The following is a 19,930-nucleotide window of genomic DNA, read 5'->3' on the forward strand; positions in this document are numbered from 1 at the left end:
GGAGATGGGCCAGTGTGTATATATTGTTCTACATTTTGAGAATATCTAAAATGTTATGGCTCCTCTGTACCAAGTAAATAAAACGTATAGCTATCTTAAGGGTTTTCTATGGTGCCTGTCACACCCTAGACACATGTATTTTAAATAAAATATGTATCTACACTTTCACAGCCTCTTACACGTCAATGTAAATGAATGGTGATTTTTAAAAGGGAAATTCATTTGTGCTTAGATTTGCTTTTAGAAAAACAAGATGTCTCCTCTTGCTCCTGCTTACGTCCATTTAAATGGATGAAAGGAAGAGTGTCAACAACTAAACAGCTATTAGATCAGCATAAACAAGCTGGAGACTAAATACAATACTTTGCACATGTCTATATTAACTTCCATCAGAGAATCACAGCATGATTTATAAACACTCCCTAGTGTCACTAGTTCGTTGAGAAGGAAAGTAGTAGCACCCCCATTTTATAGATGGAGAAACTAAAGTATAGTTAGGTGACTTGCCCAAGTGAATCTATGGCAGAGCTGAAAATAGGCTTGAGAATCTAGAGATCTGGGTTCTGACCATTAGATGATGATTCTTACTTTTCAAGACTCATAAATGTAACATTTGCTCAGCTCCTCTAGTCTTAATTCCTTTCTTACAAGGCCAAAGGCGTTCTGCAGAGAGATGTAAACTGCTTCTTTCCTCCAATGAATGAACACACTGCTTCTGCAACCCTTCTAGTTTCTGCCAACCCAGAGAAAAGGGCTAGAAATCTGCTTCTATTCACTGTAAGCATTATAATCAGATCTGTTTTAGTGGCATGCACTGAACATAATTATTTCCCAGTGCACTTCCTATCCACTTACTCCTTTCTGTTAATTTCTTATGAATAAAACAAGGCAATTAGAAGTGCCTTCTGGTTAACTGTATCAGGTGATTTTCCACTGGGCTTCACTTTTAGCTGAGGAATAATAGTGTACAGAAAAATTTCAGTGACCACTCCATGAACCCATGATCATATTACAGTTTGCAAACCAAGATGTAAGGCTAACAATAAAGGATATAGCCTGGTTCTTCTGGTCTGATGCTGTATCCCTCTTCATCAAGCTCAGGTGAATTCTGGGTGGGGTATAAGCAAAGTAATTAAGTTCTTGTTAAACATTTTATTAAAGAGCAGCTTAAGCTATTTCTTCTGTCGGGAGGATATGTCAAAGGAAACACTGGGCTGATTAAGTGAGCTTTACCCAAAATTAGAAAAAAATACCACAAGCTGAAGGGAAGGCTTTGTTTATAGGAGGCTTAACATGGCTGGAGCTGCGCTTGCTAATATCTATAAACTACCCTACCATGCCAAGGTAAATGATATTGCTGTTAACTCTGGCAGTGTCAATCAAGTCCACTGCACAGAGCTGACCTGGCAAGTGTAAGGGTTTGGAGAGAAAAGAAAGGCAGGATTGTAGGAATTGCACAGGATTTTAACAGTCTCGGTTGGGTTGCTGCAGAAACTACTGCAACTATGGTCCACAGAATTAGGCAGGTAAAAAGTGCTGGGAAGAGGGATGGAAACAATGGAAGGCAGACACCAAAAATAAGAAGCCATATAGTATAGAAACACAATTGTTCTAGGGAAGGACTTCTACTCTAGAGCCCACACATTCCAGAATAGCATTCGACCTTGCAGGCCTTTGAGCCTGTAGAATAGGCTATAGAATCAGACCTGTAGGCAGTTAAGGCAGAAGTTATTAGTGCTGCATTTAACAGTTTTGAACTGTTCGCTTCTTTGCAGGTAAACGTCCTCAATGTTCAATTGAAATGTATTTTTCCCCCCCAATTAACTTTGACATATTCCATATTGATGGTATAATCGGTCTCAAATAGACCTTTCCTTATTACTCAGGGTAATTGGTACTTAATGGGTAATTTGAGCTACCCAGTCTCTGGATAATTTTACACAATCTAATTAACATCCGGATATAAAATATATTTCAGAATAAGGTTAGGTTTCAACTACACATTTGTAGGGTGATAAAATAGCTGAATTCATTTTTTTCTCCACAGTGATGTAGTTCAACAGTAAGTTTCACTCCATCACTTAAAGAGGCACACTCAGCATGAAAAAACGGGTTAGTTCCCTCATATCAATTTTTGTGGTTTTACAATTACATTTTCCTCTTTTTATTGCAGGTTTTTCTCTCTCCCCTGTTGCTGCAGGATACATGAACAACAGGGGAAACTACCTATAGTTAAATCAACTGCACATGAAACACTGTCAAATTCACGTCAAACAAAAAAAAAAAAAACCTGGAGATAATATAGTTTTCATGAATCACTCCAAGTTCCAGTAATCTTAGGTGTAACTCGTAACAACAGGCAAAAATTTTCTGAGGGAAGTGTGCCTCGTGACAGTCCCCCCCGCTTGCTCTAGTAATAGTCATTTCCACATAACAATGTGGAAAGGAAAACTGAGTCTTTGTCTGAAATACGTGGTAACATTTGAACCAGGCTGGAGTTATGAATACTCCAGGATGTGATCTTCATTCTGAAGTGTAGAGAATGAAATGAAGATGAGGATGCTGCATATGAAGCAAACACACTTGGATCAGTGAAAACAGTTGTCTACCAAAGTGAGATAATCCTGCAGCATATGAAGGTATATGAATTCCTCATCACATAGCACTGACATCTATTAAATGGGGGGAGGAGATCATCCAGATACTTACATATCTTTCCCAGTCAATCTCTGCATAAAATCCATTTGGAGCTCCATTACTTTTCTTCTGTAATACATTTGAGAACAATTTTACAATTTTTAAATTCAAGAGCTAAGAATCACACAATGTCTATCTGGAGCAAACTACTGAAATCTGTCACAGAATGGCCAGACTAGCAACCCTCTAAAGAAACTGGTCAGTACAGTTAGATGATTGTGATATCCCTATATAACAAATAGCTATTTCATACAAACGATAAAATTTTTAAAATAATGTAAAAGACTGATTTTTTGTAACAAATAGGGCAGTTCAAAATCCACAGCCCAGCAAATAAATGGTAGTTTGCATTTCTGTAGAATCTTCCACATGTCTGTTTCAGTGCACTTTATAAACAACCATTAATTGAAATCCACAACACTCCTGTGAGGAAGGGAAGCAAAATTATTAATTCATTGTGCTGTGACACTTCAGCACATTTATAGTGCTATAGGTTCATGACCACCAAGTATTGTACAGATATCCACAACATCTTCTCTTATTGAGTATACATAGCTTTCTTCAGATTGCAACAGTGGTAGTTGTGGGGTTACATATACACATGTGTACATGTAGAAAGCCTTGTCAAAAGTAATGTTTCATTAATATAATGAGCCTCCTTGCTTAGTCATCATCCACTGCTTTAGTCTTTTCTGGAAAAAAAATCATGATATGCTAACAGGTATTATTGGTTTCTGCAGAAACTAATGTTGCTTTCTTATAGGCAGTAAACTGTATTCATTGCAAAAATGGTGCTAAATGGTGCAGCAAAAGTGACTAATTTTCCACCTGAGGTGTGTGCTGGAAGTCTAAAGAGGCTCAGATTGATCTAGGGTCAAACTCTGCTATTATTTACCACACACACCCCCACAAACCCCACCCAGGGCAAAAATGGTTCCCTTGTCAATATCCGTTAATTAGCAAAAACAAAAACTGATAGCTGGGCAGAGTTCTGGCCTTAGCTTGAGAACTTGTACTCTCAATGTAAATTTTAACTGCAAAGTTATAAAACATTTACCCAAAGGAGTTTATAAAAGAAACCCTAATGCACCTTTCCACAGAGTGGCGCAGATGAAGACCACTATAATGTTCAGACAGGAATTGCGCTGCATTTCTGATGTCACTATGGTTAGGTTCATCTTAAAGCAAAGTCAACTGTCTCTTCACCACACAATAAAAAAATGCCAAAGAAGTCTCTACAATTAAAATGTACTGTATGTGCAGCAAACCAATCTCTTTTCAAATCAACAAGCTGTTTACCAGTCGGAGAGATGTCAAACTAAGCACACTTATGCAAGCTAAACATGTCAGGCCACACTTAAGGCACTAAATATGTTTAAACAATCCTCTAATTTAGATACTTAATATAGGCCCAGTTTTCAAACTCAGGAGCTAAATTAGACAGCACCCAGAATGGAACTGGGTTAACAGTAGCACGAGGACACTCAAATGCCCAAATTTAAAGGCCAATCCAACCTCCACTCAAATCAGTGGAGAGACTCCTATTGATTTTAGTTGGATCAGGCCACAAAGCACCTAGGGGCTTGTCTATATGAACATTTAGTTCGCAGCAAGCTGGTGTGTGACGCTACCCTGATGTAGCCTCCTGCAAACCAGCTGTCTGTGTGGACCCTGCTGATGCACATTAACAGTTCTCTAATGCCTTTTGAGCTAACCCTCTTTGAAACAGGACTAATCAAAGCACATTAACGAACGATTAACGTGTCCAGAGGGTCCGTGCAGATAGTTAGTCTATGGCAGGCCAGTGTGGGGTAGAGTCACACCCCAGCTTGGTGCAAACTGCTCATGTAGACAAGCCCTAAGTCTTTCTGTTTTTATATCATGCTCATCACTGTAGTATCAAAGCACCTAAATGCAGAACTGAGTACCTTATTTTAGAGGCTGAGAAAAAACTGAGCTTTGAATGTGCTCTGCGTAGTTGTTAATCTTTACATTTTTAGTAATAAATTTGTATTTATAGCTAACATATCAGAAGTCTGAAAGCTAGTTTTCCTAATGTGTTCAACAATTTTTAAAACATTTTTTTACTCACTGTTTTTATTACCCTTTGGACGCTTTAAACTGAAATCTGTTTCCTTACCGAAATTTTTTTTCCTCCTTCACGTGCACACTCTGGTTTGTTATTGAAGGGTGGCTCATGAGGATGAGGGCTGGGAAGCTGGAATGGATTTTGTTTTTGTAGAAAAAGTGTTAAAGTATTGGGAGGGTTTTAAACACACAAAGAATGACATGGAGTTAGCAAACATACTATACAGTTTAAAAAAAAGAAGGTTGGCCAAATTTGGTTCTTTTAAATGTAAAGGAAACATTGGGACTCATACCAGGGCTCTATTCACCAGACAATAGGCTTGATGGATATTGGGCTACAGAGGCTTTATGGTATTTTGTATCTCAAGGACGCATCAGATCCTATTCCTGGTTCAGCAAGCACTTAAAGGGCCTGATCCCACAGGATTAGGCCCTGAATCTGTAAAACGGGCAGGAAGAATCAGGTAGCGTATCAGAAGCTCTCACACTTTTCGTAACGTGTACTCCTTCTTAATAAACATCCCTTCTTGACTGTCTCACGGACACCTCCGCTCTACTTGATCCACAGACCCCCTTCCCTCCCATTCACAATCACCATTTCACTCCTGTGGCAACTACAGCAGTTGCTTGCATGGAAAGGTAATATTAGGAAGGGATTTACTACATTTTGTCTGTCTATTAATGCATGTTAGCAGCTGGAAATGGGGAAGGAGATGTCAGCACCATCTGGCCACCAACTGTCCACGGACCACAACTCGAGAACTTCTGCTCTATAAAAAAAGATCAGCGCATGTCAACAACGGATACAGTCAGAATGGCTGGGATTCTGTAGTTTGGGATTTCAAGACCATACCGTGAAGACAGCATACTGAAGAAGGTTACACAAAGGGTTAGATTCACAACAGGACTTATGAGAATAACTGCCACTTTAGGCGTCTAAGTTGCAGCATCAGGTCTCACTGGGATTCACGACACCCCCACTCAGCTTCTGTCAAACCCTGAAGCCTCCTAAACTTGTTTGGTGCTTAAGTTTTCGCAGTAAAAGTTTCCCTAGGCACTAGGGTTGCCACGTGTCTGATTTTCGACTGGAACACTCAGTCAAAAAGAGACCTTGTTGGCTCCGGTTAGCACTGCTGACCGGGCCATTAAAAGTCTGGTTGGTGGCGCAGGCAGGCTCCCTACCTGGATCCACGCAACTCCCGGGAAGCAGCAATATGTCCCTTCTGCTAAGGGAGTGGCCACGGGGGCTATGCATGCTGCCCCTGCCCCAAGCACCGGCTCCGCAGCTCTCATTGGCCAGGAACTGCACAGCCCCTGTGGCCACCTCTCCCACTAGGAGCTGAAGGGACATGCTGGTTGCTTCCCAGGAGCCGCCTGAGGTAAATGCCACCCGGAGCACGCACCATTCCCTCCTCCCAGACCCCAAACCCCCTGCCCCAGCCCTGGGCCCCCGGCCACACCCAAACTCCCTCCCAGAGCCCGCACCCCCTCCCACACTCCAAATATCCCTCATCCCTGGCCCCACCCCAGAGCCTGCACCCCAGCCACAGCCCTCACCCCCCACACACACTCCAAACCCCTCTGCCCCAGTCCGGAGCTTCCTCCTACACCCCAAACCCCTCATCCCCAGCCCCACCCTGGAGCCCGCCCCCCCACCTCTGCCCCAGCCCCGTGAAAATGAGCGAGTGAGCGAAGGTGGGGGAGAGTGAGTGACGGAGGGAGGGGGGATGGAGTGAGTGGGGGAGGGCTGAGGGGAAGGGGCAGAGCCTCAGGGTAGGGGGCGGGGTTTTCTGCAATTAGAAAGTTGGCAGCCCTACTAGGTGCCTATGTTTCTGCCTCTGCACCTGCACATGTACTCTCTGCACACATACTCTCAATGTGATACACAAACCAGGGGAAGATAGGTGTTCCTTTGCCTAACTCACTTGCAGGACCCAATCCACTAGGAGTGTTCAGAGGCTGCTTATCAGAGAGCTCATGTAAAATGGCTGGGGGCAGGGAAAGAGGGAGAAGAAGGACCTCACTCATAACTTTTAGCCCAATTAGGGATTTGTGGGGCCCTGGGCCAGAGCAAGTGGGGGGCCCCTCCTCACCCCTTTTGCTTGCAGTCCCCCCGGTTTCCCCCCCCCCAAGCACTCTTGCCGGGGAAATGGGGTCAGGGTGTGGGGGTTTGCCCTGCCCCGCCCCTCAGCCCGACACTCCTGCTGGGGAGCGGGGTCGCAGGCTTCTCCTGCTCTCCGGCAGGAGCACTGGGTAGGCTGAGCAGGTCGGGGCATGGGGCTGCCCATTTTAGCTCAATGACTTGTTATCACGGACGATAAAACTGCTAACCGTTTGCTATTGAAGAGTGCCTGTAATACTAGATCTAAACAACAACAATTGCTACTTCTGCTACTCTTTAGCATCAACAACAAAAAAAGCCATGATGTGGCTACCCACAACTTTGGCACCCGATCCTGCTATCACTGAAATCAATAGTAGTTTTGCCATTGGTTTCAGAAGGTCTTTCAATCTATTAAGTCAGGGGTGGCCAACCTGAACCTGAGAAGGAGCCAGAATTTACCAATGTACATTGCCAAAGAGCCACAGTAATACATCGGCAGCCGCCATCAGCTCCCCCCTGTTCCCAGTGCCTCCCATCCACCAGCAGCCCCACTGATCAGCACCTCCCCAGCCCTCCCCGCACCTCCCGATCAGCTGTTTCGTGGTGTGCAGGAGGCTCGGAGGGGGCGGGGGAGGAGAGAGGGCATAGCAGGCTCAGGGGAAGGGGTGGAATGGGGGCAGAGTCAGGAGTTGGGCAGTGAGCACCCTCCTGCACATTGGAAAGTTGGCGCCTGTAGCTCCAGCCCCGGATTTGGTGCCTATACAAGGAGCCGCATATTAACTTCTGAAGAGCTGCATGTGGCTCCGGAGCCACAGGTTGGCCACCCCTGTATTAACTTAACTCTTCATTCTTAGACTCCCTATATAGGGGGCATCCACCTTACACTTTTTTCTTGCTTCAAGAAGCGCAGTGTGGTTATGTCTGTATACGTGACACAAAGATGAACAGAATTCCCCCACACATCACTATCTCTGGGTAAGTATGTCACATTTACAGGAGGCCTCAGAAATTGCAGAGGGAGAAAAGGAAAGTTGCACTGCATTTGAAACATGAGGAGTACTGCATATGGAGAAGAGATAAGGCAAATCCCTGACTGCAGCTGACATAGAAAAGAGAGAAGAAACAGTGAGAGCAGCAGAAGACAGGAGGCAGGGCCTGCTCCAGGTTTTTTGCCACCCCAAACAAAAAAAAAAAAAAAAGAGGGGAGAGGGGTCCGGAGTGCCGCCGCCAAAGGGAATAAAAGGGGGGCCAGAGTCCAAGGGCAGAAAGAAAAGGAAAAGAAAAGGAGCAGAAGAGGAGAAACAGAGGTTGAAGACCAGGGAAGACAGATTTGTACATTCCACAGTTTCATGTAATCTGGAAAGCTACATTTTTTTCCTTTCTTTCTGATGAATAGAGCCTTGATTAAAGTGTTACCCAACGTTTAGTATTCTGAACTTCATTTCTTGACATTTCTTAACAATTAATGACAAGGGGCTCTATGAGTGCAGGGTTATCACCAAGCTAAGGATCTTGGGTCAGATGCCAAAAGACTTGTGCCTCTTAAAGCGGTGATTAGGCCATCCAATTTGTGTGTGATTTTACGGGAGACACATTTTATTTTTAAGGACTGGTTTAGTTTCCACTCCAGAGCTCTGAGTATGATGCAGAGCAACTTCAAACAGTTTCCCAGTTGCACCAGTTTTCCTTCTGAATATGTTCCTGATTTTTATTTTAGGCATGAGCTTTTTAAATCCGAGTACAAAATCTCTTTTAAAAAAACAACTTACAGTAAAATTGATGTCTGAACCCAACATACTTCTTTGCAAACTTGAAATTTAGGAATCAAAACCCCTCTAAAGTCCAGTTTTAGTAGGGACATTCATTCCTAAAACCATAAGTTAAAGCAGCCATAATTTTGAAGTAACAACTCTCCTATTTTCAATTTAATATAGAAAATAAAAATTGCACAGAAAATAGTCAAATTTGTCACATTTCTCTTAATAACCTTTCAGATTATTAATCCATTGTGCAGAAAATGCTGTACAACATTTTTCCATAAAAAGTAAACATTCATAATAAAAAAGCAGCTTTCAAATGCTTGATTTTATTTAACATTACCTTTGAACTATTTTTATACAGGATTTATAAAGTGGCTGTATGTACAACAGAGATGATTTTGGCACTGCAGCCATCCTGGCTGCTTATTTTTGACAAATAATCTTCCCAGACTGAATTCCTCTGATTTAAACAAACAGCTATCTCGTAAAGAGAATTTTTAATGTCTTTACTACATTAAATGGAAATAGAGAGAAAGTGTAAGACTTCCTTATGCTGATTTGCAGAGAACAATGCTTTTAGACAGACACAGACTGAATGCTATTAAAAATAATTTTATAAGAAGAGTTCAGTACTTACAATTCCATCCCTGTCTGGTGATCCTCTGCAACAAAGAGAAAATACATATTAGTCAAAAAACAGACTAATGCAGCCTTTGCTGTTTAACCTTTGGAAACAATTTTCTCGGCTAATTCACATGAGCTGTGGTTTTTATGGTCAACTACTGTCACCCACCTTCCAATTGATAAGAACCATAGGACTGCTGTGGTAACAACATTTTCATAGGTCTTAATATCTCTTTCATGGGATTTGTACACCGTACCCTTCTTATGGAGGAATGTGGACTTCTGTTTTCAATGTTTGTTCTTTACATTCACATTCTGATATTCCTTTCTCCCAAACCTTCCTAGAGACATGTTGTACGTTCTTTTAGAAAACACAGTAGAAATAGATATACAGTGACAATTTAGGGCCAAATCTGGCAAATACTTTCTACTGAACATTGTCCTTTCTTCTGAGAGTAGTAATTGCACTGAAGTCAGCAGGACTAGTTATCGTATTAAGGACTGTGCTTAGTAGCGTTTGCAGAACTGGGCCTTAAGCTATAGCAAACATGGAACAGCTACAGATATGGCAGTCATGTTTATTTAGCATCATATAAATATGGTCAAGTGTTGAGTGAAAAGATAAGTAATTATTAAATCCAGCCCCCACTCTTCCCTCTCCCATACCCGCCACATCCTTCAGTCTCATCCAGTGCTATAGATATTCCAAAGACTGATGGTCAAGACTTATGACATTGTAGAAAATCTACAGGCAGCTACTGCCAACTCAAGTATAATTAAACGCACCAATGTCCTTCATTGAACCACTCGATAATTATTGTGTATTTGCCTTTTCTTATTCTCTGATTTAATATTTAAATCTTACTCATTACACGAGGTTCCCAAAATATTCTTCTAAAGCAGCAGATGTAATATAAGATTCCATATTCCACATGTGTTCCTTAAGCTTAGTGATTTTGGTTTTGGGTAGGGAATATTTAGACTCCCTAGAACTGCATGTTTGAATCCCTGCAGAGATGGCTCAATTCTTCCTCCTTCAGAGGTATTAGTGGACTGCATATTGTGTGCTTGTGCCCAGGTTACCAAACAATCCAGATCTGTCTGTATCGGTGACCTGTCCTCTTCATTATTTACCATTCCAACTTCTGTGTCAACTGCAAACTTTATCAGTCATGATTTTTGGTTTTCTTCCATGTCATTGATAAAAATGTTAAATAGTGTAGGGCCAAGAACCAATCCCTGCAGGACTTCACTAGAAACACACACATTTGATGATGAGTCCCTGCTTACAATTAAAACAAATGTGACTTTCAAATTAGCTCAGGATGATGAACACTGTGCACATCAATATCAGACAAGTAGCTTATTTTATCAACTAATTAAGTAACTTTAGAGTTTTTTCCTGGTCTCAGAATTCCTTCTAATTCCATTTCCCTTCACTCACTCAAGCAAATGTTCCCATCTCCTGTAGGCTTTTCATATGCTCTCTTGATCTGTGCTGGTTTCCAAAGATCGCTGACCTGATGGCTTCAAAGGCACCCCATTGGATTCCTGGCTCTGCGACCATCTGAATCCAGATGCGTTCTCTGCTTTAGCTTAAAACTTTTGAATGTGGAGACTTTGCAAATTCCTCTGGATTACATCTGTGCTATTTCAGAATTCCTGTTCTCCAGGAATTAACTTGTCCCATTAATATTGATTCTGGACCTCTATGTAAGCTCACTATGCATCAGTACCTTTGTTGGATGCTGAGACAGATATGACAATTTCCTGCAGTATCCTTGAAAACCCTTATTGTATAAAACAAATTTAATTGTGGGTCACGATTGTATGTAACCTCTCGGGGGGGGGGGGGGCGGAGGGAAGGGGGAGAGGTGGGAAGAGACGAGACCAATGAAAAAACTGGGAGTTCAAAAGACTACACTGAAAATGTGCCAGACAAATATAGACTTTTGGGACAATAAATGTTAAGTGGATTTCCTGGGGAATCCCTGGGAGAGGTTAATGAAAATTACCTAACTATGGGTTATGCAAAAACCCAGCCTGTTGAAGCTATGCTCTGAGGAGAGGCTCTTAGTCTGCTGATAACCCGATAAGCCTAATCTGTATAAAGAAATGGCTGCTCTTCCCAGCCTTTGTTCTGGTTCTGGATCTAAGACAGATGTGAACTTGTAATTATGGGGGGAAATCCAATGGTGGTTTTTGAAGGACTGAAAACTACAAGAAGTTGGGGTGACCTCTGCTAAGCTTTTAAAGCAGGCATGTAGGTTCTTTTAATGTATTTTCTCTGTAATGTTTTTACCTTAAAAATAAATGTGCTTGCTTAGAAGGAACTGTGTGGTAACCTACAACTGCAGGCAACAGGCCGGTCTAGCCTTCAGAGAAAGCAAAGCACAGGGACCGTTCTGTTTAGTGCAGTCCAGGGAGCTGTGTAGCCTTAAAACCCCTGGTGAGGAGGGAGTGAGGCCTGGGTCTGCCCCCAACAGAGGTGATGGCTGGGAGCTGGAAATCTGTAAGTAGGTGCCATTCAGGGACCATGGAGGGGAAAAACTCAAATGCAATTATCCTGAAACTGTGACAGATGCATCGTGTCTGATTGCTGACATGCCCATAGGTCTTCTTGGGATGTGGCTATGGTAAAAGAATCAGTGCTGTTGCTGCAGCTTCTTCCAATGGACAATTCCTGTATGTTCTTCCAAATTACATCTCTTCGTACCTAATGTAGCCAATTATTTTAGTTTATTATTTATTTATTGTGTGATGTTATGATTAATGTGTTATATTACATATATTTATTGTATGTTAATTAGAGTTAATTTGAAGGATTATAAAAGTATAAGATTAATCAGTATTTAGAGGAACCAAGTATTAGACATGAGTAAGACAAGCTGAAATGCAAAAACCTGTAGGTTGAGGCCTGCAAGATTTTAGCTTAGCTATTTAAGTGACCAGGAAATAACCCGATGCTCTAGGATTATGGGAAAAGAGGTACCAACTGGTAAAATTGCAAACAATTACCCAAAAGATTAATATTAGATCATAAAAATACTGTAAAGGCGCATCTGTCTCTGCATGTGTCTTATCCACAGAATACAGGTTGTGTGTCAATGCTAATGAGAATAAAGGGAACTTACACAGTCTATAGAAAACTGGGGTCCCTTAAGTTTCCAGGGGACACAAACCAATAAGAGAAAAGAGGGTTGGCACTTTTATGGACATGTGCAGAATGTAGGTATAGACAGAATCACATTATAAAAAGGGGATGCCCAGAACTGGAAAATTGAGCTCCCTCTGAGAGACTCCAGCAGGAACCATCCCTCTACTGATGATCAAGCCATGAGAGACCCATCAGATCTTAACACTGTTGTTAAGGATGTGTGTATAACTATATTTGTAACTTGTGCATAGGTCTGTATAGAACTTCTATATGTTTGGATGATCATAACTTTAATAAAACTTGTAAAACAGTCTAGACCTTGTACTTGTGAATGTCTGTGTGGTCACTACTAGAGAGACTAACTCTGAAGCAAGTAGCAGAGGTGACTTTCACTCTGTTAAGCTTGAAACTGTAGCTGCCAGAGCCGAACCCACTACCACATTACAAAATTCACTTTAAATAAAATAATAGGCTACACTAACAGCAGCATTCAGTGTCAATACAGCCAATAGATTCCTGTCTCCCTTCTGTCCTCAGCTTAAAATATTGCAATCAGTTCAGTTTCCTCTCCTCTCCACACCTCTACTTTATTGAGTTTGTCCCTTTTTATGGCTTCATTCCCTTTTGGAAACTTTGGAGTTGATTGTCATCTCCACTTTCCTCCTTATTTGAGCATATGCAGCCAAGGTCAAGCCACCTGCTCTTTGTCCCCGGTTCACTGTTACCTGTGCTCTTGCAGACTGAGCTAATTATCCCTTCGCAATCCACAGTCAGATTTATGAAATGTTAACAAGATTCTTTTATAATAAATCTAGCTATAAATATACATTTCATTCTATTAATCCTTGATTATAATTACAGAAAAAAACTAGCATGATCAAGCAAATTGGATTACTAAAGCACTGTTGAACTTAGTTAATACTAAAGTTGCCTATTTTGAGTTGGCATCTTCATCCAAGTTTTCACTGACTTTGCTTGAGTTGTTCATACCTCAAGCCCATGGGTGATATGTTTTCAAAGCAGTTACAGACATAATTAGAATCTTCAGAGCCTCTTCAGCTGGAGAGACTCAACCTGTTAATGTCTATAAGGAATACTTGATCTCACTACTGACTCGCTCATTGTTGTAATTTTTTACTCAGGAGCTCAGACACTATGGTGATGGGCATCAATGTAAGACCCTAGCTACCTAGATTGATTTTGGGTCTTCAAATATGACAGTCATATACTTACTATTAAGGACTAAGTACAGGAGGCCTGTTACTGACTCTATAGAGAGCCCTTCTCCTTGCCCTAAATTTTCTGTCAAAGGGTTATGTTTTTCTATAACAGTTGCCAATGCACGAGTAGAAGTAGAGAATGTACCCTAGTGTCTAGAACTGCATGAGTGTGATGGGGTGGACCAGGCCCAAAGGCCCCTTGCTGGAGGCCTCAGGGTTCTGCCACACCCATCCCAGTGGAGAGGTCCTCCAAGCAGGCTAGAGTGGCTGCAGGGGAAGCAGCCAATCAGGGCCCAGGAGGGCCATATAAAAGGAGCTGCAGAACAGAGCAGTAGTTAGTTGCTGCATGGAGCAGGAGAAGAATGGACTGCAGGCCTGGCTGCCTGGAAGAGCAGCAGGACTACAGACAGCTAAGTCTGCTGGCAGGGACAGGGGGACCAAGAGGCTCCTGTCTGGCTGCTAGGGACTGAGTAAGGACTGAGCCTGGGGAGGGCTACAGAAAGATAGTGTCTCCAGGGAGGAACCCTGGGGATACTGCCCCATATCAGGACTGGACTACTTAAATACTAAAGCCCAAGGAGGGCTAGAGAGAGAAACCACCAGAGGGGTACTGAGATAGGCCCCTGTGGACTATATACCGAAGAAGGAGTTTGTGCTGGCTAATGTGCAGACAGTATGACTCGGCCGGAGGGCTGAGTCAATGAAAACCCACCTGAGAACCACTGAAAGGGGTCTCCAGACCAAAAGAACATAGACACGCCCAATCAGAAGGGGGCACTCGCGAAAGGTGGGTGCCAGCCTCGTTACAAAGAGACTGACAAATAAGTGTGTCTTCCACTCTCATGCTATGCTGTCTCTGCACTGTGAGCCAAAAAGCACTCATTACACTTACGACAAGCATGTTTTAAAAAAAATTCCAATAACTGCCACAATGGCAGTAGGACATTCCTACTGCTCTGTGCATGGGAGTCAGCCGACCCATGGAAAGGAAAGGCAGAGCGTGAGAACACTTGTAGGATCTCATTTTGGGGTGAATTCTATTGAGGGCAGGGCCTCATGCATGCATAACGAAATAGAAGCTAGACTGTTAGACAAACTCAGAGGAAGTGAGGAAGTGGGGAGTAGTGAATGACAAAAGATGTAGTCCCACATTTTCTAGTGGTTGGAGGCCGAGGAAGTAGATATTTGTGGTTCTGCAGCTACAAGCTAATGAGTATTCTCCTTTTGCTCAAGTATTAGCACTACCAAGTTTTACAATGGACACATTAGCATAATTACTGCTTATGGTTGCCATTGTTTCCATCCTACTAACTTCTATGCTATGGCACCCTCAAAAGGAAAAAAAAAAAAATCACCCCACCCACTCCATCAAAGCAGGAAGATAAGCCACCTCCGTAGCTTGCTAATTAAAGTGTTTTCCCTAATATAGTCTCTCCTACCAGCTCATTATCAAAAACATCCTCTTCAGGAGTCATTATCTTAACTCTTTCATCAGCGTTCCTACAGCCTCTATAAAAACACATCATTTGAAATTAATTGCTTGAATTATGTTGTGCAACTGGTTAGATACAATGTAGTAACTAGATGTTGGTTTCATTGATTTTCTTTAAGCAAAAAATATTTATGGTCTTTGTTTCCTGTATCTTTATGATAAATTATAAATGAAACTACATATGACCTATGTGGGTGTCTTTGTAGTCGGGCTGGCTGACAAATAGGCATTTAAGTATGCATCTCATGTTCTCTTACTAAATCACTCCAGGTTTTGTTTTGTTTTTTAGGTTCTCTGTGTTTTTAAACCACCCCTCTACCATTTTTCATATTATTGTCTTATTTCTGACTCCAATCCACTTTTTATTCACTGCCTTTTCCTTTTATTTCTGTTCTACCCATCCCAGCCCACCTCTACCACCTCATGGCTACTTGCTTTTTTCCCCCCATTTCTTTAGTTTTATCTGTCTGTTCCCTTCCCCTTCTCACTATTGCCATCTACCTCCCCATCTCTTTGCCTTCATCCCATCTCTTCTCGACTTGCCTCACCTGAAGGGTGACCAGATAGCAAGTGTAAAAAATCAGGATGGGGGTGGTGGGTAATAGGTGCCTATATAAGAAAAAGCCCCCCAAAATCGAGACTGTCCCTATAAAGTCGGGACATCTGGTCACCCTACTCACCTGCCTCATAGCTGTTATTTGAGACAGCTCAGAGGCTCACATGCTGTTCCCTAGTCAAAGAGTTCAAGTAGTTGGTTTGAGTCTGTGGTATCTGTTGCTAAGCAACCCATTCACAAGCAAAGGTTGCAATATAACAGTTGTTACCATTTTGCTGATGCAATGGCCCAATTTTTTTTTTTTTTTTTTTTTAAATACAGGCCTTTTCGCTTTGCTTGAAGCACAGATTTCCAGGGATTAACGGCTTGCACAGGTATTTTCAGGTTACTGATGAAGATGTACGGGAACTTCACCTCCTCTTTTTGAAGGCAGAAGAAGCCATTGCCTGCGGCATCAAAATGTAAATTGGAAACAACATATTTATTATTCTCCACTTTGCCTATGGCAGCAAAATCCTACAACTAGCCCCATTTCGATGTGGATCTCAGTGACACAGCAACATCAAGCAGAAGCGGAGAACTGGCAAAATCAGAAGCAGCACAGAGCCCTCTAACGACCTATAGAAATACTGTTGCAAACAAGCGGCTAGATTCTGTAAGCTGTCTTCTGGAAAGACTGCTCAAAGGCCTACACCAGGATACGAATTATCCACAACCTCCCTTTCATCAAAGGGAAGGGAAGCTGGTCAGCACCACCTAAAGAGATGACAGTGGCTAAAAAGGGGACATAGCCAGGGTAGCTAGGGATGCATTGAATCAGTGCATCTGCTGGGCAGATTTCAGCAACAGGGTTCCTATGGCACCTCAACTGCAGATTAAAATGGTCCTCACTAGGTGGAAGTCAGAGGGAGGATGTTGTAATCAAAAGCACAATCTGTCCAGGAAATGCTGGATATGTTCACCGAGTTCTAGTGATGGTCACATCGGTATCAGATAATTTAGCAACCATGTGACTGTGGTATTAGTGTTGCCACCCGTCCAGGTTTTCCCAGGATCATCCCTTTTTTGAGGTGACTGTCCTGGGAAGTCTGTAAGGATGTTCAGTATACATGGCCAACTGTCCAATTTTATGGGCTCAGGAATATCCCAGATGTTCCTTATTTTTTGTACCTCAGAGGTAGCAACCTTATGTGACACATTTTATCTGGGCAAAATAATATGGATTTCTCCATTGTCAAAAGTTAAGCACATCTGAGAAGCCTTAATTCCCTACCCCCACCCACCCACACTTTCTTCCATAAGTGTATCACTCCTCCAGAGGTTGCTGTACGCTCAGTTGTACAGCAGGTGACATTTTCTGTAGTCTTCTTCTGTTGCTCTTTCATTTATGATTCTAGTTGAACAAGGTATGTTTTCAATTAAAACTTTTCCAAAATACACTTATTATAATGGTATATCCCTTACCAAAGAACCCTACAGCATGTTGCAGCATTAGGACAAAATCATATACTTGAAAAGGAGCACACTAAAATATATGCCACTTCCCCTAAGTGGCTGCAGAAATTGAATGTTTTCCATGAAATGAAAACAGTACTTAGAACAAGCCAGCTTAACAGCGAGAACCCTTAAGAATTAGTAATCCTATTATGCATGAGCATCATCTACTCTCAGCAATGAAACATCACCTTGAGCCATAACTACTTCTGAAAGCACATAAATACAAAGCCAGTTGAGTGTTTTACTACTCCAAGGACTGGCCTTGACCTGTTAAGACAGCATATTTAAATGGATGGTGCATCTAAAGAGGATTCTCAGCAGACCACATGCAAGTTGGTAGTTTAGACAGAGACACTCACAGCAGTAATATTCCTCTAATTTGCACACCATCACCGCCACAATCGGGAAACGTGCCTGAAACTAAATTGTCCCTACAACATTAGATGGAAACAAGCATCACATTCATTTGGCTACTAGATTAATATGAACATAGGACACAGGATTAGAATGGATCCCCTGGTTCCTTGAGTCTCGTTCTACTGCAGGCAATCCTGCCATATAATCCTTGTTCATAAATTTGTCCAGGTCCACCTTCAAGTAAGTTACGATGCTTTACCCCACTATTCCTAGTGAAAGGCTGTTCTGGAACCTCAAACCTTCTTTTGGATTTCCAGCCTAAATTTATTCATGGCCAGATTATACCCATTTGTTCTTGTGCCAACATTGTCCTTTAGCTAAGGGAAATATTTTAAAATGTATTGTTGAATACTGCACTGACAGTTTTGAATAGTAATGTATACAACATATGTCAAGTGTATAGAGCACTTCTACAATGTCCTGGTATAAACATTTCAGTCATTCACAAATACATGAAGTTGTATTGCAGACTTACGTGGAATCAGTGTCCTTTTCCTTCTTCCGTATTCCAAAGGCCTTCCTTGTACGCTTTTTCAATCCTGTGAACAAAATGAAGATGACTCAGAGGGAGATATTAATATCGTGCTAAAATAAATAATGCTAAAATAAAGGTCACATGCTCCATTAGTAGCTGTAATTAAAAACAGATAGGGTTTTACAGCTAATACATACACCTCTACCCCTATATAACACTGTCCTCGGGAGCCAAAAAAAAAATCTTACCGCTTTATAGGTGAAACTGCATTATATCGAACTTGCTCTGATCCGCCAGAGTGTGCAGCCCTCCCCCCCGAGCACTGCTTTACTGCGTTATATCCAAATTTGTGTTCTATTGGGTTGCATTATATCGGGGTAGAGGTGTACTCATACCTTTTACCAGTTCATCTAAAAATATCTATTACTTTATTCCATATTTATTGAACATCACATGTCACTCAGTAATTATGGTCAACAGTTTTAATCATCCATATTAATTTTTGGTATTAAGACAGAATTTCATTAAAAAATGCTGTACACCACGACAGATTATTAGACCACTGAAATACATTTTAAGGAGTAAAATGCTCAAACTAGCTTACAAACTAGCTTGTGTCAAAAGTTCAGAAGAGCACACAATACTTCTACCATCATCATGCTTTTCATATATCCATAGTAACATTTTATACATGTGTATGTGTGTGGAAGGGGGTGTGTGGGGGTGGGTCTGCTTTTTTTTTTTTAAGCCACATGGAAGCAAAAACATCCATACACAATTACCATTTCAGCCTTGCCAATAGATCAATATACTATATATCATTCTGTATGGTCAGTGCTTAATTTGTAATGATAGAGATGCCGGGGCTCAAGTAATTTTTTTTACATTCATAACTGACGCAGGAAGCCCAGAGGTGCCGGGGCTATGAACTGCCAAGCCTAGAGGTATCGGGGCTCAGCCCTTGCAAGCCCTGGCACAAATTAAGCACAGTAGATGCTTGTATTATAAGTATTATAGAATGTAAATTAGCCATCAAAGAAAACAACCAAAAAACAAAGTTTGTGTATCCAACCTGCCACATTGTATGAAGGATACTTTAGGTAGGGAGTAATTTCGACCTTCTTGTACTTGTACTCAGACTTCTGTTGCTACAATGATACCCTTCATTCCACCCCTAGACACAAAGTGCTCCTTCACCTTGCTTCTTGAATATTTCCTGATGGCTTATCTACAAAACAGTGCCTGTGCAATCTGCTCATCTTGCTGTAACAGCAACTGCTACCAGAGGATTGAGGGGTGAAGCAGAGAAAGCAGTTACAAGTGCTTGTTTGGAGCACTGAAATGCTAGTCAAACCTGTTGCAGAGAAATTTACACCTCAAGTGGTCCTTCCTATCTAACTGTAAGTAAAACACCTCTCATGTATTCAAACATCTGCATGCCAGGCTCCCTTCTGGAATCTAGATTACGGCACACATCTTAGTCTCTGTCATTCAAAACAAGAGCCATTCAGTATTTCTGCTCTGATGGTAATCTTTACCTTAAGGCAAACAAATGGCAATCTTTCCAAAATATAAACAGCCCATTCCAAGTACTAAAAATAATAGCAGCGGTGAAGCGTGGTCATAGATACACTAATGACTTCAGGATTTGGCTAAGTGTATCCTTACTTAGTACTAATTCTCACTGACTTCAATGAATTCTGAGTCAGGATAGAGCAAAAGTAGTTTTAGGGTTTCCAGATTTGATCCATAGATAAGGAGGGCTATAGAAGGCTATTTAGATCACCCAGTCTGAATTTTGCTCCCTACATTGAGATATGACATAATATAAATAAACTACTTT

At 41.7% G+C, this 19,930-nt stretch overlaps 1 protein-coding gene across 1 annotated transcript in view; it reads right to left on the minus strand.

Moving 5' to 3' along the window:
- Window positions 1-19,930, minus strand: part of LOC113407196 (SH3-containing GRB2-like protein 3-interacting protein 1) — a 166,264-nt gene that overhangs the window by 69,840 nt on the left and 76,494 nt on the right. The window contains exons 3-7 of the mRNA XM_029912328.1: window positions 18,088-18,172; window positions 9,287-9,311; window positions 4,838-4,915; window positions 2,710-2,766; window positions 1,054-1,108 (exon numbers count right to left, since the gene is read on the minus strand). Of these exons, the coding sequence (XP_029768188.1) occupies window positions 1,054-1,108; window positions 2,710-2,766; window positions 4,838-4,915; window positions 9,287-9,311; window positions 18,088-18,172 (300 nt within the window). The remainder of the gene's footprint in view (window positions 1-1,053; window positions 1,109-2,709; window positions 2,767-4,837; window positions 4,916-9,286; window positions 9,312-18,087; window positions 18,173-19,930) is intronic.

The sequence above is a fragment of the Terrapene carolina genome, unplaced genomic scaffold (assembly GCF_002925995.2).
Source record: "Terrapene carolina triunguis isolate 2854851 unplaced genomic scaffold, T_m_triunguis-2.0 Scaffold210, whole genome shotgun sequence".
Classification (NCBI taxonomy): Eukaryota; Metazoa; Chordata; order Testudines; family Emydidae; genus Terrapene; species Terrapene triunguis.